We start from the raw sequence: 21,933 nt of genomic DNA, 5'->3' as shown, positions 1-21,933 counted from the left end.
AGCGCTTCTAGTAAAAATTCAAATGGCTTCCAGAAGAACAAAATTACAGTTCTCTTAAAACTTATGTCAAATGTGTCAAGTATTTTGTGTTCTTATTGACTGACTGAAGTTGCAGTGTATAGTGCAGTTCTTGGTAGGTAAGATAGCATTACTACTGACATGTAAAGGTGTTTTAAATAGTGTAAAATAACAGCCATCTAGATTCTTGATGTCCAGTCTTCATTTCTGAAGCCAAATATCCATATTCTTAATTGGCTAGCAAAATACATACAGCAGTTAAACCAGGTTACTCTTGTAAATTTTTCTAAAGAAAGTCAAATGTGTCTTTAAGGACCCAACAAAAAGAAACCTGTGAATATTTCTATTAGTGCAAAATTTTTCCTGTGTGCAGAAATAAGGATCCTGACTTCATGCAGAATTGACAAAACTGTAAATTGTTTATTGAATCGCTCCAAATTACTGTTTAACAGTTTTCACACAAGGTTTGCAGCCTAGGCTTTAGTTGACTGTTTGGTTAAGCCAAGCATAGTTGGTTTGATGCCCACACAGAAAATATTTTCTGACTTCTCTTGCCTAGTGCTTAACTGTGGTTATGATTGATTTGTATTAATGAAAACATTTTTCATTTGAAGTGTTTAATATTGCATATTGTCATTACTCGGAATAAAATTCAGAGGTTACACATGAACATTTTTGTCTGGCCTCAGGTTTGCCTGTTATTCCACTGTTTAATTTGTTACTTTATTGCTTAAATATATTTGATTTCCCTAATTTATTTCATAAATAAGTACAAATTAATGAAATTCGAGCTTTTGGGAAAATACAAATGCTCTTTTCCAGGAGAAAACCAGCTACAACAAGTCGTCTTTCTTTTTGTTAACAAAGTTTCAAGTGTAATATTTTAACTACAAAGTTAATAATCTCTCTCTTAATTTATTTAGACTTCAATCATGTCAAGTCCTTCTTCCAGACTTGTCTCATTAATGTAGAATTTGCCTGTCTGGGATCTCATAGCTGAGGCAGTACCTGTGATGCCTTTTCCTGGTCTTAAAATCAAGAGTCACACACAGTTAGAAGGGGAAAAGGGATTTTACCTTGGTATTTATTTTAAGGATCCTTAGGTGTACACGTCCAGGTCATATGCATCGAGATGTACCCCGCCGAGTCTATCTCTGCCTTTGTCTTCTGTCTCTACCTCACCCCTTCCCCAACATTGGGTATAACATTATAGGTTTTACTAATTAGCATATCTATCAAAGATTCCCCAATGAGAGGCTCAAGTGAGCCCCCCTCCCCAAGGAACCTTCCCCTGGATGGTTCTATCTTGGTTTACAGAATGTGTTCTGGAGAGGACCTTGGGGTCTGGGGCACACTGATCTCTAGCTACGAAGCTTCTAAAATGTTTTGTCTCTTAGCTTAACAAACAAGTCCAAGAATGTAGGCAAAAAGCACTAGGAATACAGAAGTTGTAAAAAGGTACAACAGGGGTATAAAAGAAAAGGCAAAAATCTTCATGGCATCACCTGAAGTATAGGAAACTCATGTGAAGTGTAGTTTTACAAACTCATTTGTGATAAAAAGTTCATAGTGGTTGTGTAAACACCCTATAGGGATTAAAAACTTGGACAGCATATAGACAGTATAGTTAAACACCTTCCTTCCCTGTAGTAACCCGACCAAAACAGGCTCCAGGTTTTAGAAAGCCACATGGGTTATACTTTGGGGGAAAAACTGGAGAAGCTGTTGGGTACACAAGACTTTATCTTACATGTTTCTAAACTGTCATGACTAGATTAATCTACTGCATAAACGGAGGTACTTGATCTACAATGGAGTGGCTAAGAAGGTTTTTTATTAAGTTTCTTCTGGTGTACTGTTTTAGCTGAAACTTGATTAATAGGTTGAGGCAAATGACCTGCAAAACTCTGTCCTGGAGCACTAAAACTAAAAGTAGTATAAATTTTAAGTGAGGCCTTCCTGTAATACAAATGTACCAAGTGTAAGAGTGAGTATTTTGTGTCTGTAGTGTTTTATAGGGGGAAATAAAAAGGCAGATCAATAGGTAGCTAGTTGTTGAAGTATTTAAGACACATTACAAACAGTCTGACCGTTCTCACCTGACAAGTAGTAGTTGTAACATAGAATTGCCATGTGGGAAAAGGTGTGTTAGTTTTGGTGAGTAACTCCTAGATCTCTTGACCCTTGAAATCTAACTTTATGATAGTAGCAGTTATTTTGAAAACTGCCAGTCATTTTAATGATTGTGGTCTTAAAGGTCAAGCAGTGGACATCAAGTGCTCTGACTTTTTGAGATATTGAGTAAGATAAATTAAAAGCAAGGTTAAATAAAGATAAATTAAAACCCAAAATATTCCCAGCATTTCCACTCGTAAGAGTAATGCTTCTTTGCAACAAATGTGAGGATCTGTGAATGTGTCTTGGGATTTTCAAATACCAATTCTAAAGGATGGAGTCTAACTGAAAGGATTTCTGCTGCTTCCTTCTTGTCGCTATTGCTTGAACAGTGCTTGAACACAATCAGAGCTTTTTTCTCTTCTATTCCCAGGAGTTGAGAGGGTGAGTGGTGGCAGGGGAGAAATTGGGAGGAGCACAGCTGAGACATCTGCTGATTCTAATTGTCCATTCCATGCCATGTGATAAAGTGCTCAAGCAACAAATGCTTAAGGAAAGGAAGGGGATGAAAGGGCTGTTTGGTTATGGCGGTGTCCAAAACAAGTGTTGTGGGTGCTGAAGCACAGCTTTCTAGGAAGTGGCTGGACAGCTGCCTGGCCATAGGAAGTAATGAAGAAATCCTTTCTTTTCTTTTTTTCCCCCTTTGTATCCAATTTTTGCTTCACTTAATAAAACTGTTACCTCAGTCTGCAAGTCTTCTCCCCTTCCTACTCTTTTCTCCCTGTCCTGTAGGAGAGGAGAGTGAGTGAGCAGCTCTGTGGGTTTTTGCCTGGGGTCAAACCAACACAGTCCTAAGCTAAAGATCAGGAGAAGGAAGCATCTTTTGTAGATCCCAGGAGGGTGTTCATACAATATATTGATACTGAAATGCAAACAGCTACAGTTGCAGGAGTGGTCTAGGTGCACGTCTGTCATACAAAAGCAGAAAATAACTGCTCGAAATGTTTTCCAACTCTTCAATATGCCTTCTTGCTTTTCATGGTAGTTATTTAATCTTTGAACTCCTTAGAGTTCAGAACTAGGTGGATTTCAAAGTAGTGCCTTTAACAGTGGTGATGTACAGGGCTGGAATAAAATGATATAAATGTGTTTAATTAGAGAATGAGTAGTAGCTTCAAGTGAAAAAGCCTAATTGTCACCATGATAATTCAGGCCAGCATACTTTAACTGTCTCAACATGCCAGCACAGTTGAGAAACGATGGTAAAGTTAAAAAATCAGCCTGATTCTGTGAGAAAATCTATTTGGCTGTGAATGGCAACTCATACTATAGTTTAGAAATCAAGAATACTGAACATAATGAGTTCTCCACCATTCTTAGATGGATATTTTTATCAGTTGGTTTTGCAAATCTCTGTATAGTCATTTCCTAAGAGCTTGCATGCTACTGTTGTAAAGTCTGTGCTGTATGAGGTATTAAAAGATTTGTTGCATTAATATAAAATTGCCCTGCAATTAATTTCAAGTTAAGTACAAATGCATGTCTTAAGAAGCTTTTAAAAGGAGAAAAAGGAGCAACTTCTACTGATTTCTGTTGATGCTTCATCTGAGGCACAGCTATAAGGATTTTTCAAGATGCAAGCAAAGTTCTTGTTGCTAGTAAGCCAACTTTCTAAGATTTGTTTGTTGTGTTGTTTTGGAGGTGGGGAGGTGGACACAACATACGACTTTCTAGATAAATCTGGCTAGTTAATGTTTTGTGACATTATTTAGAAGTCTGTGAGTAAAATTGTTAACAGTGGAGATTGTTAAAAGTGACAGATATTCTAGAGAAGCAGAGGTGAGCCATTATTCAAGCCTGTTCATTCATGTTGTCTGTATAAAATTATGCCAGAGAAAATCTTCACAGTATATGAAATTTTGAAAATAATTGGGTTATTTCCCCATTCCTTTTAGGACCAAGATGGGCTTCTTGGAACACTGGTGTTTTTATCTGCATCAGATGTGCTGGAATACATCGAAATCTTGGGGTTCATATATCAAGGGTCAAGTCTGTCAACTTGGATCAATGGACACCAGAGCAAATACAGGTAAAATATCTTCAAATATGTTTCCAGTTTGGAAGGGATGTCAGGAGTACTTCTGAAAGGATTTGCATTTATCATGATACCCAGTTTAAATGTTTTACAATCCTGTTAGCTTTTGCATGTATCATACATCTACTGTAGTGAGCCTAAATTCATAAAATTCATATCAGAAATTGGTTTAGCTCTCATTTCTCTGTCATTTTAGAGGTATTCTATCTTGCCCCAGGGACTCTGAAAGCTACTTCTTGGTTGTATTTGTAGAAAAAGTGTAAGCCTTTTTAGTAAGGGACAGGACAGTAGCACTTGCGTCTGTGTGATGCCTGGTTGTGTTCTTTCGGTGTATCAAGCACTGACTCTGCCAGGTATGCTCCAGTCTGAAGCCTCTTCCTGCCTTTAGACAAATTTTCTTACTCTTTGTCTTCATGGTCTGAAGAGCCATCCTGAGAGATCAAAGCTTGTCTTTCCCTGGATGGGTTAGTTTACACTGCAAACAGCACCAGTGTTGGTCATTTTTGTCCCTCAAGTCTGGGCAGGCAGCCCCCCTGTTCCACGGTCATATCTCCCAAGACGTATGGCAACAAGGAGGTCTCCAAGTTAAAACTTGTAATGGCACTTAAGCACTCCAGTTGCATTCTGACTATTTCTGAGTTTAAAGTATCGACAGACATGAGCTAATGGTTTTCTACCACTTTTCCTTAGTGCATGCAGGAAATGGGAAATACTAAAGCAAGACTACTCTATGAAGCTAATCTGCCAGAGAACTTCCGAAGACCTCAAACAGATCAGTATCCTTTTTGTTTTGCCTTTCACATTGAAATGACTTTTAATGCAATTGAGATGTTATGACTGTTTCAAAGCACTGCTACATTTGTCAGCTCACGTTATTTATTTCATTGATATTGTTGTATAAGAAATGACAGTGGAAGTTGAGAACAGTTCAGAAAAGGTTTAAATTACTTCAGTCATAGCAAATCTACTTCTTAATGAGATTTGGCAAGCACCATTTGTTTTTGCTTTCAGAGGAGGTGACTTCATAAATTCCCTGTATGTAGGAAGTTAGAGTGATACTGGAGAGCTCTTGAATATTCTGTCTTTATCTTGAGTAACTGCCAGCTGAAGTTAGAAGTATTTGATCAGGAAATAATGAGCTGAATGGTAAAGTAAAATAAGCCATTGCATCTTACTGCAGTGAAGCATGGATTTCTTTCTCTAGGTGACTAGCATGGGAATACATAAATAAACCCAGCCTCTCTGATGGCCACCAGTTGTGTTTGTGTGATTATCACTATGTACCTGGATGGGAAGGGTTGGAAGAAAAACTGTCTACTGGCAATAAATAACTTTTCTCAAGAAATACCTTTACTGAATCACTAGGATAATATATAACAGCATTAATTTAGATTTGGTTTTTTTTCTTGATTTAGTGAACTTACTCCATAAGCAGGATTTGCTTCACCTGATCTTATTGGGACTCTTTAATTATAATGAGATCCTAAACACCTACTCTTAAGTAAGCTGTGTCTTTCCCCAGCTGCAGGAGCTGATAAACAGAATTAGATGTAACTTGATCTGAATTTGCTATTTACAAAGGTGATTTTGGTTCTTCTGTTTATTAGATACTACACTCAATATGTAATGCCAGAAGATTTTGTTTCTGGAAGGGTTAGACTCCTCATTATAAAATGCACTTGAGCAGAACTGATACGTTTTTTTCATATCCTAGGAGCTTTTGAATTAAACATACATCCTCTTAAGAAAAAAGTAACTGGAACCAGATAGCACCGTAGTATTCCAGCTGTAATATTCTAGAACTTTATTTTAGCCATATGACCGAAATATTTTGACTAAAACTTAAAATAGCTCTTGAAGATATATATTTTGTTTTTACTGCAGCTAACTTAAATTCACTGGTGCTACTGCAGGAGAAGCAATAATGCTTTAAGCTCTTCATGTCTTATTTTTAGACTTTCAAAATAATTCTTTTGTTCACACTGTATGCCTTGAGTTAATTACGTACCCATTTGAATAGTTGTTAGCTTCTAACTGGTGGACTTAGTCAACTGAATATATTTAATTGCCTGTGTTTTCTTTATTAAAGCTGCACTACCATGAGAGGTGATACCAACATTTTCTGATTTATTTCTCAATTTTCCCATAACTTTGGCAGCTACTTACCTACTTGGCATTCATGACAAGCTGTTGTGTTATGGATGTTTTTTGCCTTTTTTCTTTGCCCACTGTGTCACTATAAAATCAGCTTAGTATGTTCTCAGTGTTCTGGTTGTGAATATTCTTACATTCTGAATATTCTTTTGGATGAACTATGAAAATATTTTTCACGTGATCAATTTTGTATATGTTCATCTATATTAGTGTTTAACTTCCTGTAGCACTATTAATATATTATTAATTATACTTTTAGTTTTAAGGTAGTAAAGTGGAGACACAGGAGAAATGTGTAGGTGGGATCTGCCCAAAATCTTCTGCTAAAGATCCCTCGTCGTTTCTGCTCCTTAATCATAAGAGTGACCTTTCTAAGAGCTTTATTCAATCTCTTGGCAGAGATGCTGTAGTGTAGAAGCTGACTTTAAGGACTACTGTGTTTTTTGGTTTTTTTTTTTTTTTTTGTATGGCAGGTTTAGTTTCCTGTTGAAAAATGTTTTTTCCAACAACAGATTTCCAACAATATTTTTTGCAATATTAATATTAAGGTAGTTGTACCTTCAAAGTGCTCAGGATGCCCTTTACAATTTATATATATTTGGAAAGAAGTAGAAGGCAGTGTTTTGATTTTTGTAATTTTTATGAAACTGTCTTCAGGTGATGCATACAATTTGAAACTCTGATTTTTGATAATATAATTTGATGCACAGAATTAAGGGACTGAGTGCTCTGAGTTCAGTGTTAATCTTAGGACATAGTATGTGGAGCTAAGCTATCTTCCATCAGTTGAGGAAAAATTACTTTGGAAGTTTGAGGCAATGAGTCTGAGCTTCCACAGTTGCAGTATCAGTTTTTGAATGGATAATCACATTGCCGGACAAAGTAGCTAAAATCTATTCTTCACATCCTAGAGAGTGAGCTTTACTAAAATAAAAGTATTCACACTGCTTTGGATGAGCTGCTTTATGAAGCTGAGAGAATAATTGAGGAAAACTGCTAGCTTTCCTTTTTGCATTTGGGCTACTGAGTTGTCAGTTCTGGTTTTCTACATCAATAGGCTTGCTGATATTTCCATCTTTGCTTCAGTATCTTTTTGTCACTAGTTGTTTTAGCTTTTTTTCCCTTCCACAATGATGTTTGTTTTAACAGGAGACTCATGAAGGACTTAGTGATCTTGGAGAAGTGTTTATGATCAGCATTTGGTAAATGGTATAACTTGTGCAAATCAGAGAACAGGTACATACATTTCACCTTTTTTCTGAACAGAAAGTATTTTTTTCCCCAAGTTAAGATAGTAAACTATAATTATTTACCATACATGAGTACCATTGTTCAAGTATTTTCAGTACCACAGCCATGTAGCTTATAAATGCCAGGTGAAAACGTCCTGACTGTGGAACACTGAGTTACTTATACTCTATCTTTCTCATATTGTTTTCATAAGAGGTTGAACCGATTAATTTCGTGTAGTACAAAGAACCTCATTTTGGGCACTGCAGCAGCAGTTGTTCTGTGTGGAGTGGTTTGTTCTGCTGTTTTAAAAATACAAAAAGAGATGAATCAGGTGCAGTTTTTTAATTTGAATAACCAATGAGCTTTTTTAGGTTGATGTTACTATTTATCTGAATGCATATTTTCCTTAAACTAGCTACTTCCAGAGCTGTGGAATTTTTCATCAGGGATAAGTATGAAAAGAAGAAGTATTATGATAAAAATGCAGTTAATGCCTTCAATGTAAGTAAACACTTAAACCAATAATTCTGTCACTTTTTTTTTTTTTTTTGAAAATGTAATATGTAAGAGAAATGTAGCAAACATTATGTATGTTAAAATGTCTATTACAGTTGAAAACTTTTGACTCAGAGCTAAGCACTTTCTCCCCTATGTCTTGGAGACTATTCCTAGGTTCTATAAGTTCTACCTACGTTGTCTATTACATTTATATCAGCAAAGCATTATGATCCAACAGGTAGCTTGTTCATGACTCTTCGTATTGTGTTTTTCACTCATGGATAGTTCTTTAACAGTATAGTTTGAGTCTTTTTTATTTCTCTTTCTACATGTTTCAGGGATAAGATAGGATTACTGTTTCTGGTGACATGGTCTTCTCTCATTCTCTCTAAGCCTTGATGAGAAATCCTAGGGTGTTTTGAGGCCTTCTTCTGCTGAATTCCAGACTGTTGCTTGCACTGAGGTGCACTGTAGTAGCAAACACAGGCAGTACAATGAGCCTGCTGTTAAATCCTGTAGCTGTGTGTGCACTGCAGTAAGTTGGTGAGTGCTTCTCGTGGCAAAGGAGTTTTGAGAATTCGAACCTTTACTGAAGTTCAGAGTCTTGTTAGGTTTTGTTTGTTTGTTTTCTGATACACCTGTTTCTGGAACATATCATCTAGTTTATACGTTTTTCTTTATATAGTTGTATTTATGCTTAAACATACACAGCTCTGTACCTACCTTATTTAAGTATGGCCCAACTGTAGCTTACTACTCTGCCTTAATAGGCAGTGAACCTTGACAGGGACAAGTGTAGGTGTGAAGCATGAGAGTTTATGCTGTGTTTCCCATTTGAGAAAATGGATCTTTGAATGATGGTTTCATTTTAGAAGGGTAAAATAAAGCAAACCTGGAAAGTACAGAGGGCATTTTATTAAGTACTGTTGAAATGGGGGAAAATTGCTTTGTTTAAGATGTAAAATACGATTGTGGTTTGAATTACGAATCAGTTACCCTTCCTTACTTTTATTCCAAAATAGAAAGTAGCAAGAAGAGTTTAAAATTACGTTTCTTTAAAAAGTTCTAAAGACACTCAAGATCTATCTAAACAGAGAACCTTGGTGTCTAGTATAGCAGTTCACTCATGCTTTAATATATTTGAAGGAGTAATCAGATTCTGCTTTAGCATATTGCAGAGTAATATGGATCACTTACCTGCCATAGCAGCAAGGTTAGAGTCCAGATAAGCTGAAGAGATGCACATCACTGCTGAGTACTTTCTTCCTACTTGAGCTTTTCTTTCATTGACTAGTGTGTGTGGCATAATCTTTCTGGGAACAAAATCCAATCATACATTATTTTAGCGATAGATGAGTCATGCACATTCACAGTCACCCGTGTTTCTTCAAGACCACAAGGCATCAGATTTGAGGTAGCCACAGTTATAGCAGATCCTAGAAGTACATGATAGTAAATGAGCTGGACTTGTGTAGCACCTACAGTCTTTGGTGCTTGTGCTAGGTTATCCTCCCAGGCTCTGGCCCTGGCCCAGGTCACATGCACCTGTAGTGCTGTGACTGGTGTTCACTGATTGTCTTTCTACTGGGCCTGGGCCTGACAAGGAAAAAGAAGAAAAGGTGAAGCTGAGCTTCCATTCTGCTTGTCTGGTACTCTTGCTTTTATGCTTCTGGGTACTGTTGTCAGGGAAGAGGGGAGGTTACCCTATGCTTCTGGCACATGGGGGTCTGTGAGAAGTTTGAGCAGAATGGAGTGAGAAAGGGGTGTGTGTTTCCATGCCCTTGTGCAGGGGGTGGTGACAGTTTTTAAAGGTTTTGTTTTGCATTCCTAATGACATCTGAGACACCCTCTCTCTAACCTGCTAGAAAGTGGACAAAATTCCCTGGGAACTGAGGGGCAGCTGTGGAGAAAGGGGAACTTTCCTGCTTGTAGCCTTCAGCCCCCACCAAATGTTTTGGTAGCAGTCAAGGCACTCACTAGTACAATACTTCGATGAATAATAGTGAATGAAATCAGTTCTTGTGAACTGTTCCCATGGGGTGTCAGTGCTATACCATGGGAAGCTCTTCTAGAAAATTTCTTAACCATATTTGCTTTTACAAAGAGCACCTTGTATCCTATTTTTAGTCAAAATTAGCATTGTTGGGGGAACAAATGAGCTTTTTAGCACATCTTTTCTTATCACCTTTGAAATGGAAATGCCTTCTGCTTGGATTAAGGCTAATTTAAGTTAGAGAAACAGGCAAATATTGACTTTTGGTAAAATGAATCCCTTCTAGGTATAAGCAGGTGATACAGAAGTGCAGAAACAAGGTTGCAATGCCTAAGGGTCAATTTCCTTAATGTGGTAATTTCACTGAGGTGGCATGTAAAACTTTAAGGGGTTTTTCCAGATTTCATCCACTGTTGCAAGTCACTTGTAGTAAAAGCTTCCTGTAGCATAAAAGTTTTAAAACATGCCGTACAATATTTCTCTTAGTGTAATTTTGGCAGGTTCATAAGCTTTTCGAGTTTGTCTAGCAGGACATCTCTGTGAATGTATTCTGTGTGTTGAAGCCCAGGAGTATATGTCAAGGTTCAGTTTTTGACTGTCAGGATTCATTTGTTACAATGAGTTACAAATTTTTTATTTTATTATTCTTAATTATAGAAGATCTTTTGTTTTCTGACAAGACTGTTGTATTACTAAGTTTCATTTTTAGAGTTGCACACTGTAATAACAAAATTAGCTAGCGCAGAGGCTGGTAGTACCATCAGACATGCTGACTAAAAATATGCAAATAGGAAAATTTATTTTTTTCATGGTTCACTGAAAAGTGATGCAGGATAAAGCTGTGGGCAAAAAAAGCATTTGTGGTTTTATTGGCTAGTTACATTTTAAATAGAATAATGTATTTAAGTAAAAATCAAATATACATTAGAATAATCTAATGCTGACAGAAAGCAACTTGATTTTATAAAGTATTTAAAATCTATTAAAAAGCATATTATCTCAGAGTTTTCTGATTTGTCACTTTTGGAAAAATGTGAGATGCAAGTTCTGTGCCACGGTTCAGGACTAAATGTGTGGCACAATTTGCTCAGCTGTTTTAAGTGGGTTATCAGTAAATAGTTACTCTCATTTGCTTGATTAGACCCAGTGCAGGCTTATGGCTTATTTACAGAAAGACCTGAGAGGCTGATACCCTGGAAGAATGTATATGTGTTTGTCCTGTGAATGACACATGTGAAGTGGTATTGTTTATTAGAAAGAACTGGTTTTGCTCTTTGAATAATCAGCTTAGGAGCAGCAGCTGCTGTTAGCAAATAAATGTATTTTAAGTATCTTCAGCAATACTGTTGTCTTGCAATTAATTTTCTCCCAAACCCCTTTCTTGATTTTTAGGCATACATAAACTATGAATGATGTAAAGTATAGCATAGAATCTAATAAATCAAACTTCACATAGCAGTGAAACAATTAGGGCATCTTTATAAATAGTGCATCTAAGAAACAGCAACAAGAACAGCTTCCTGTGCAATATGCTGTGCTGTTTGACATCATTTATCCTTGAAAGCTTGTAAAGTACAGGTGGGAGCTTGCATTGCTTCTATGGTTAACTACAGACAGTTGCTGTAGGTCAAGTAGCAAGATGTGGTTTTGGATGTTAAAACTGTCCTTCAGGTAGTACAGACATGAAACTGGGAATATCCACTTCAAAATTGTACTTGATCATCACTTTGACTCCTAGGCAAATTCTTTTATATTCATCATAGAGTTTTTTTGTACACAACAATGCTAGAACTAAAGGGTAAAGCATGCAGAACAGTTTCTTCTATAACCACCTTAGTCCTGAAGACTGTTAAACCTTTTGTTTGCTGTGGACTCTCATTAAACTCTTTATGCTCCTTTAGTTTATTGTTTCCTGGAATGCTCTTAAAAAAGCACAGCTTATAATTACACAAACACCTTTTCCCAAGAATCTGAACTTGTATGCTTAAATAAATGACTTGATGGACATTTTCAGAATGATTGAAGAAAATCTAAGTGAGGCAAATATGAGCCGTGGAGAAATGCTCTGGAGTGTGGGATTTCATGAAAGGAATGTCTGAACAGAGTATAATTTTGACTGACAATCTCTGTATTGAGTCCCAAATGCTTACCAGAGCTATGCAAGTGGTTATGTGGAGGAACAGTTGTTAATGAGACTCATGATCTTAGATGCATGGCCAAGAGAAATGGCAAATCCTGCTTGTTTTAGGTTTTGTGGAGTTAGTAAGAATCTTCCAAAATTACTGGCCTAGAGGACTTCAGCTTTGAAGTAGATGATTACAGTTTATCAATAAATAAAGAGGAAATGTGTACTTTTAGAACCAAGGTTCCAGAAAGAGTAAAATCTGTCTAGAATATGCTGTTCTAGAATTTGCAGTCAGACTGCTGGGGTGACTCCTTGAGACACAGGACTGCACTAAAGAAGTTGTTTCTGGTTCACAACCCTAACAGTTGTATTTGACTATATCTACATGGGGCTAAGCTAAGTGTACTAAAGTTGCACAGGAAATCGAGTTTGAAGCAGTCACACTTTCCAAATCTTTTTTTTTTAAAACTTAGCACCTCCTCTTTCATGTAAAATAAAACCTGTAAAAACACAATCTTTCTTCAACTATTGTTTATTTTTTTATCTAATACAATGACCCTTATGCCATACAAGTAATGAGGAAAAGCGATGAGGTTACTATGTTGAGTGAGGATAAAGGTTAGCTGTGTAGGTATCATCATAAACAATCTCTGCAGCTTTTAATAAAAATAAGTATATAGGAGAATTGCCTTGTTCAGGGTGGATGGTGATTCAGCTGAAGTAAATTTCAAACACTTTTCAGTCTCAAAAACTATGAAATGGTACAATTTATTCTACTACATGAAGTGGGAATATATTATCACATCCTGACAATGTTTAGAGAATAGGAGACAAAGTTTCTGTATTTAAGAAAGGGTGTGAATAATGTATGGAGCAGATGTTTCAAGTAACTCTTAAGCTCACTGAAGAAAAAGAATAATGGGTCTACGTTTTTCATGTTTTCCTAAGACATTGTGAATAATTTAAGAAGTATGAACTTAGGCAGCTAGCTAAAATTTGATGTGCCTTTAGAGATTGTGATGGCACAATTTTCAGAAAGTTACCTTAAAGGAGATTAAATCTATAATATATTTACTGCACTAAAGTATGTTAGGTAGGCATCTTAAGATGTACAAATTGGGGTATGACAGGGCACATGAACATTTCAGTTTATAGTAGCCAGCATTCAGAAGCATTCCACCATTGTTGTGGAGAGAGGTTACCAGTTACCCCTCCCAAAAGTGCAATAAGCCTACTGGGGTTTTTTGCGGTCTGTGAAAAACTTTGGAATCAAGTGATAGGAAGTGTTTTTAAAATATGCTAGTCAAGATAGGCATCAATAGGAAGCACAATGGAAGCTAGTCAAGGCAGGCAGCAATAGGAATTATTTTCAAGATAGTTTTGTTAGAATGAGTTGAATTATAGATTTGCAGAATAGCTAGGGTTAGAAGCGACCCTTGGACATCATCCAGTTCTCCTTGCTCCAAGTAGGGCCATCTAGAACATGTTGTTGAGTCTCATGTACAATTGAGTTTTGAGTATCTCCACGGCTGGAGACTCCATGACCTCTCTGAGCAACCTGTTCCAGTATTCAACTACCTCCACATTAAAAAAGAAATAAATTTATTCTCATGTTTCGGTGTAGTTTCCTGTGTTTCAATTCGTGTTCAGTACCTCCTGGTCCTGTTTCTGAATGTCACAGGCAACTGCCTTATCTGCCTTAGTCTTTGTTCCTGCTCCTTCCCTACCCCCTGGTTTTCTTTCCTCCAGACTAAGCAATCTGAACTCACTAAGCCTTTCCTTGTCTGAAAGGTGTTCCAGTCCTTTAATCATCTTAGTGTGTCTTTGCTGGACTTGTTTCAGTGTGCCTTTGTCTCTCTTGTACTTGTGACCCCAGATTTGGCCATGATGCAAGCTCGTGTCCAGCTTGTCCACCAGAACCTCCAGGTCCTTTTCTGCAAATCTGCTTTCCATCCACTTGATACCGAGCCCATACTGGTGCATGGAGTTATTCCTCCCTAGGTGCAAGACTTGGCCCTTTCCTTTGAACGTCAGGTGGTTCCTGATGGCCCATCCTGTCAGTGGTGCTCTGAATGGCAGTACACCTATATAGTGCATGATCCACTCCTCCTTGGTTGGTACCCTTTGCAAACCTGTACTCTGTCCCACTGCATGGGTCATGACTGAAGAAGTTAAATAGCATTTGCCCCAGTATCAGTGCCTGGGTGTACCACTAGTGACTGTCCAAAGCAACACTTTGCCGAGTCATGGAATAGTGAAGGAGTTGGAGAGGCTGGACTGGATTTTCAGTAAGCCAGCTGCATTCCCAACAGCTCCCACATGCAGGGTCTTATTTTCCCCACTTCCATAAGTACTTTGAGGAGTACTTCACACAGCTGGACCATATAACTACAAGTTGCTATGTCCAAGTAAACAAAACTTTGCCAAAGATAAAATCTCTAGTGAGTACCTTGCCAGTTTAAAGTGGATCATGAAAATGTAAATGATCTTGCATGCAGCAGAGCAAGCCACTTAGGGGAAAAGAAGGTAGTGTTCTGAAGTGCTGGGAAATTCTCACTAAAGACAATTTTCCCTGGAGCAAATGCAGAAGATATTAGGCTGGACAGGAGAAATGGAGGGCAATTCAGTAAGATTAAAAGCATCTGTTTCGTTTATCCAGTGTCAACATTTAACTAAGCCATGGTGACTCTGTAATATCTCACATAGGTGGTTATTAAAAGTAGACAATAAATAATCTAAATAAAAGTGGGCACCAATAGGTGGTTAGAATTGAAAAAAAGATTTTGTTCTCAAATCTATGAAATGTATCTGTATTTCTCAGAACAGTGTATAATTGCATCTCTGATGTAAATGTTACAAATGTCTATAGCTCTGCACATGTTCAGAACTACATCTTGTTGCTATGACCCAGCAACATCTGGCTTGTGCATAAGCTTCACCTATTTCTGTAATTAGGATGGTAACTCTGAAGAGATGGAGGAGTGCTGAGTGTGTTCACAATATTGATACAAGAGCACTACTGGCTTCTTTCATAGCCACCTACTGCTCTGTTTTGTGAAACATGGGACTCTGAACCTTTCTTATGGTGTCCAGTGTTACAGCATTGAGTAGGGGAGCATTGTGGTTTCACCCTAGTCAGCAGCCAAGGGCTATACAGCTGCTCGCTTGCTTTGCCACCAGCAGGATTGGGAAGAGAATTGAACAGGGTAAAAACCAGAAAATTTGTGGGTTGAGATAAAGACAGTTTAATATGGAAAACAAAACCCATGCACCCAAGCAAAGAAAAATAAGGAATTAATTCACTGCTTCCCAAGGGCAGGCAGGTGTTCAGCCATCTCCAAGGCCCCATCATGTGTAATGGTGATTTGGGAAGACAAATGGCATCACTCCAAATGTCCCACTTCCGCCTTCTTCCCCCCACTTTATACATGTCACATGGTCTGGAATATCCCTTTGGTCATTTGGGGTTACCTGTCCAGGCTGTGTCTTCTCCCAACCTCCCATGTAGCCCCAACTTCCTTGCCAGCATGGCTGTATGAAGAGCAGAAAAGCCCTGCTCAGCAATAATAAAAACAGCTCTCTAATTAATCAACCCTGCATTCAGCAAATCCAAAACACAGCCCTGTACTAGCCACTGTGAAGAAAATTAATTCTACCCCAACCAAAACCTCCATCACAGGGAGAAATTTTAGTAATTTAAAAAATGCCTTGTGAGTTAGCCTAAAGAACTCCCAAATATTCATAGGTGTTATTAATAGTACATTAGTATTCTTCTTTTCGGTATTTCAAGAATAGGCCTCTTTAAAAAACATCAAGCAAGTGTTTATATCCATCTACTAGCAGTCTGTAATTGCTACTGCTTTAGGATAAATTACTGATTTTAGTGTTGTCAACATTCGAAATATATAGTAATAAAATCAAAAGTCTGCTGAAATAAGAAAAGCATATGTAGCAGCTGAACTTAAAACCTATCAAATGAAAGCAGAATAGTCCTCTTCATTTAGGTTATTTCCCTGCATATTGTATGTGTATAAACTGGCCACTCGAGGGCACTTTTGTATTTGGTTCAGCTGAGAACTTCCTGAGTGGTTTGATAATGAGCTCATTTTTTAATGTCTTGAATCTTCTGCATGATGCACCCTGCATTTCATATTTAAATGGAAGCTTAGTGTAGGTTTATAAAGCTTCAACTTGAATCCTTTTCAATAAAAGGCTGAATAATGGCATGCATCAACTCAGGATTTTGGAAAAACTGCAAATAAAAGCAGGTGAAAACTTTATTTAGTACCTACACCTTAATGACCGATAGTGTTTGTTGACTGTTATGTAACATCAGAAACATGTTAGTACAAACTAAACTAAAGTAAAATCATTATGAAATTTTGTATGTTACGTTTTTTGATAACTTCATTTAGTTCTTGTTTAAAGCTTACTTTTTTTACTTGGAATAGTAGTGCGGTCAACAGATTACATCAAGACATTGGGCCAACTACTGTTTGTATTGTTGCTTTTACACAAACTGTTAACTTAGCATGTATTGGGGTAGTGCCACTACTAAGTAATAACTTAATAGATCATATGGAAGCGTTTTAGGGAGGAAAATGGGGACAGGTAGCACATTTACATGTAAAAGGGGCAGGGAACTGGACTAATACTGTAAATCTGAAGATTCTTTCTTTTCTGATCTTACATTTTTTTGTACACCAAAGGGTTTCTCACAGAGCACAGGTGAAACTGAAGTCTTAAAATACTATTGCATGTGTATGTAATTTCTTGCTCAGCACTAAAGGTACCAGATGCTTTAAAGACAGTATTGAATTTCATTATGCAAAATGATTCTTTTTGCTGTATCATCTTTCTAAAAAGGAGTCACAAAATACAAACAATGGAAAGAGATTCAAGAATTGCTAAAAATTAAATGACAGCAAGTCTTCTAGTCTGAAACACGATCAAAATTTTGTGGAAAAATGAGAAATGTGAAAACTTAAGAAACAGGTCCTTTCCACCATTCTTTGTTTTAGGCGATTCTGAATTAATGTCTTATTTAGAAGATGTAACTACTCCTAAGTTAAAAATTAAAATTATGTATTCATATGTTAGTTATCATTCTGCAATACATTCATAATGCATACAATCATGCAACTTCATTCGTTTTCTAGCAGTATGTATGATTGGTTACAGAGGTTGTGTTGGTACTTTTAAGGTGCCAATTATCAAAGATGTCTTTAGTTAGCAGCATTCCAGAGCACAGTGCAAACGTGTTATCAGAGTAGATCAGCGTGTGCTTTTTCACTTGGATTCTGGAATAGGGTTGGAAATTGGTTTTTGGATTTAGGTGGCTGTCAACCAGCATTGCCAGATCCTTTTCCCCCGAGCAGTTTTCCAGTCACTCTTCCCCAAGAGACCCAAGTGCAAGACCTGGAACTTCACCATGTTGAACCTTGTACCGTTGGCATTGGGCCATTTATCCAGCCTGTCCACATACCTCTGTGGAGCCTTCCTGTCCTCCAGCAGATCAACACTGCTGCCCAGCTTGGTTACATCTGTAAACTGAATGAGGGTGCACTCCATCCCCTCATCCAGTTCCTGGATAAAGAAAGACATTAAACAGGACTGGACCCAACACTGAGCCCTGGGGAACCCCACTAGTGACTGGCCACTCTTTGGTTGTGTGACTCCATTCACCAGTGCCCTCTGGGCCTGGCAACCCAGCCAGTGTGTAGCCATCAAACAGTGCACCTGGCTAAGCCAAGAGCAGCAAGTTCCTCCAGGAGAATGCTCTGGAAAATGACATCACGTCTTTACAAAATTTTAGCTAGACAACATTTATATGTTTAGCTTTGTCTAGCCACTCAGTTTGATTCGATTTTTTCATTCAGCTTTCCATATCTGGTACAGCCTGGTAGATAACAAATTCAACATGATGCAGTGGTGATAAAGCTGTTCAGCAGCTCAACCTTGTACTGTTGCTTTCATTACATAAACTTAATCTGTTCTTTATACATTGTAATGTGTTTTCTCTTAAAGATTAGCTTCAGTCATACATCTTTTGTTCTCTTGCTTAGTTGAATATTGCATATGTGAAGTGTTGCTTTCAAGTGCTCTTTTTTGCCTGAAGTGGTTGTAGTGCTGCTGGTTGTCTTTAAACATTATGCTTGGGCATTTCTCAGCTTGTACATCCTGTTCCATATCCCAGGCTAGACAGCAACTGCTTTTCACGCTGTCTCCTGCTTATAGCTTGCATGACACCTCTTCATTGGTTCTGTGATTCCATTACTTGATTGGCAAAACTATAATAGTTGCTTTCAGGCCTTCATAGGATTGCCTTCTTCTAGGTTAGATAATAATTTTAATTTATGAAGAGGATTTGAAGATTGAGAACTATTATGGGAGGATGGAAATTGACAAACACCTATAATGCAGATTTTCCCCCTAGCCCCCAAATGAAATTCTGCTTACCTAGTTCTGTGTGGTAAGTAGCTGTTACCTGCTGTTCACCTGTGAGAACTATCAAGCTTAAATTCTCCCAAAATCTGAAGTATACAAAAGAATGAAAAAACTCCAAGCCCAAACCAAAAATCCTACTGTATCTTTAACAAATTGAAAGTATACCTAAAATGATTCATTATGAGAATTTTACACATTTTTATCTAATTGCAAATGCAGTAAGGAGCATGATGTTATAGTTCATAGTTCAATATATTGTGTAGTTACCTAATCATTTTTCCGACATTATTTGGTTACAGTGTGGTGCGGTTGGAGTAAACAGGGTCCCAGTGTTCCTATAGCAACAGAATGCTACTGTTTGAGAAACTGCATCATTGCAGCAGGTGTATCCATAACTCTGATAATAACCCAAGGATTTTAAAACAGTAAATTTAGAAATGAGAATTCTGTTTCATATTTCTGGAGGTAAAATTTAGTTTTTAAATTTTTCCTACAGCTCTACACCACCTTCCAGCAAAAGTGTAGTTTCTGACTTTGTAAAAATACTAAATATATAAATTCTATGAATATTCCAGCTGTATAAGTTAAGAGACTGGTAGAATTTTCTGTGGGAAATATAGGGTATTTAGACACAAGATATGATTGGGTTTTTTATCAGCTTTCAGTTTCCATTTAGGGCAAGCTACTTTTTTTTAATTAAGTAAAACATGTCATTTAAATTGCTTATTTTGGTCCAGCATAATGACCTACTCTGTTATAGCTTCATTTATTTCTGAATTTTCCTTCTAGATAATAGAAGTGATACAAAACAGTGTAGAAGCGTCTGCTTTATAGCTCTGAAGATCTTCTACATATTTGGAAAACGTGTTTCAGTTGCATTTTTATAATAAGGGGAATAGAAAGATAATGTTTCCATTAAAGTGATCAGCTATGCATAAAAAAATTGGATAGGAAGATGTATGAAAATGCCTTTGGAGAAATCCTGTTTTTTTGAGCAAACTGTATCTGTTGCATATATAATGCACACCTTTTGGATAATTCTGGAAGTCTAGTGGTGTTAATAGCAATTTTACATATCAGTTTGTAGAAAAGAAGTGTCACTTGTCTGGGAGATCCTTCAACCTGCTGCTAAGATGTGGCTTTATATTAACCCTAAGCTCTTTATGTACTTGGAGTGCTCTTAGAGAAGAGTTAGTGAGAACTTTAATTAATGTATAACTTTCAGAGTTATTTTGCATTCCTGTTAATAAAAATATTCTGTTACACTGAACAAGAACAAAGGCACTCTCTTCTCTCCCCTTCCTCTGGGACAGTCTGCCTTCATACCTCAGGACATTAATATTTCAGTAGTTACACTGGATAAAAATTGAACAATGGTTGAAACCTAATTATTTTTCTTAGGCCTTTGATATGATCTTATCCAGGTTCATTTTCTTATATTCTTTTCTAGTGAATCTCATTATAAGTCACACTTTCCTACCTGAAACATTTCCTTTAAATATTGTACTCAGAAAAAATCCCCAAACTTTTTCTCCTCTTTATGTTTCTTCTATGTTGTGTAACCACTACCACCAAGATTATTGAAAAAGAAAGGAATGAAAATCATGTCTCTTAGTGGCCTCTGCTGCCTCCCTTCCCAGCTGTTCTTGCTTATTTTCTTTCTCATTTCTTTCCTCTGTTTTGTACAGATATCATCTGATGCTGCTCAGCCTTTGGCATCTTCCCCTTCTCTGCAAGCTGCTGCTGAGAAGAGCAAAGCAGAGGTATATTGGTTTTGGGTGTAACTCTTATCAGGTTACTGCTTTGCACAAATGTTTCCATCTCTATAGAGTAATTTCACTGAGGTAACTTGAGAGTTTGAATTGCTGTTAATACTTCACACACTTGAAATACGTCTCTCCTTTTATCTTGGACTACCTAAATGAAAAAAGCCAATACAGCAGGGCAATGTACATGTGTGGTTGTTATCTCTTGATGTTTATATGTCAAAATTCTGGTTCTCCTAGGGTTTAGTGTCACAAAACTGTGGAAAACCCACTTAATCCCCAGCTAATGGGCATGAGTGATACTGTTCTGTCTCAACAGGAATAATTTTTGATATCTTTTTTTGTATTACTTGCTTGTTCCAGATTCTAAACTATCAGTATTGTTCCAGGCATTTAGTTCATCCTCCTAGGAGATAAATATAGAATTAATTTGACTCATACTGGTTTTAATATTTCTTCTAGCTGGGATATGTCTGTGGGCTAACATTACATTTACTGTTTAGACGGGTCTTTGAAAAACGTAACACACAAGCAAGTAGTAGATGAGGCATAATTTATATCAACTTTCAGTAAATGTCACCATTTGCAACAATAATGCATTTTTTAGAATGTGAATGCCCAGTGTTAGGCTCTTTTGGATACTTCGCTCTGAATTGAGACTATGCAGTGTATGAAATAATTTATGGTCTGAACATAAATCAAGCTTTTCCCTTCTAAATACAGAAAATTTGGACAGAAGTTATAAATTATTTTAGTTCAGCTATATTTAAACATTAATTAAAATTTAAATGACAGTGTCGTAGACGAAGACCACAAGCCTTGTTGAATTTGACATGTTTTAAGTTGTACCAGGAGTAGCAGCAGCCACTAACAATGAAACTTGCCTTTACTTTCTTATCCACCTCTATTGGTGTATTCACATTTGGAAGTTTTTCTCTGTAACTAGTATGCCATGTTGTAAGAAATGAAACTTGGAAAAAAATTAATAATCTTTCCTTAGAATTTAAGACTAATATAAAGTCAATTAAATTTTATTATCTTCATAGTGCCTTTTGACTGCTTTTGCAAGTAATGAAACACTTGAGCTGAAGTTCTGGCATGAATGCAACATTTGAGAAATGTTTTTATTTAGTCTGAATTCATTTTTATCTAATGGAGCTGAGGCAGAAAGCTTGAATATTGAAATTAGGAAGTGTGAAGGTGAAGGGCTTGAGGGTTTTCAAGTCTACAATGAAATTTAAATGAATGAAAATAAAGTTGCTGGGAATCAAGACTGTTTCGTAGATTTTATGAGGTGTGGAGGCAGGAACACTGGAGAACAGTTTATTTTAGGTCTTCATATATTCACTATTAAGCTTTCAGAGATTTGTTGAGGGCAACAAGAAGCATTTGTATGTGGTCAGCTTTATGGAGTCTCTGCCATATGAAACTTTCTGCAAACCCTCCTTGTTCTTGAAGTCTTGAGAAATAAATGTTACAGATACTTTTT

At 37.0% G+C, this 21,933-nt stretch overlaps 1 protein-coding gene across 3 annotated transcripts in view; it reads left to right on the top strand.

The window, feature by feature from the left end:
• SMAP1 (small ArfGAP 1) overlaps positions 1–21,933 on the top strand; it is a 92,475-nt gene that overhangs the window by 23,449 nt on the left and 47,093 nt on the right. For 2 of the 3 annotated variants that reach the window (XM_069011340.1, XM_069011339.1), the window contains exons 2-5: positions 4,089–4,222; positions 4,919–5,004; positions 8,041–8,116; positions 20,367–20,441. In XM_069011340.1, coding sequence (XP_068867441.1) covers positions 4,089–4,222; positions 4,919–5,004; positions 8,041–8,116; positions 20,367–20,441 — 371 coding nt within the window. The remainder of the gene's footprint in view (positions 1–4,088; positions 4,223–4,918; positions 5,005–8,040; positions 8,117–20,366; positions 20,442–21,933) is intronic. The other variant, XM_069011341.1, reaches the window with a different exon arrangement.

Source organism: Aphelocoma coerulescens, chromosome 3 (assembly GCF_041296385.1).
Source record: "Aphelocoma coerulescens isolate FSJ_1873_10779 chromosome 3, UR_Acoe_1.0, whole genome shotgun sequence".
NCBI classification, from domain to species: Eukaryota; Metazoa; Chordata; class Aves; order Passeriformes; family Corvidae; genus Aphelocoma; species Aphelocoma coerulescens.
The sequence above is the reverse complement of the archived record's forward strand: the minus strand, read 5'-3'. Positions and strand labels throughout refer to the sequence as shown.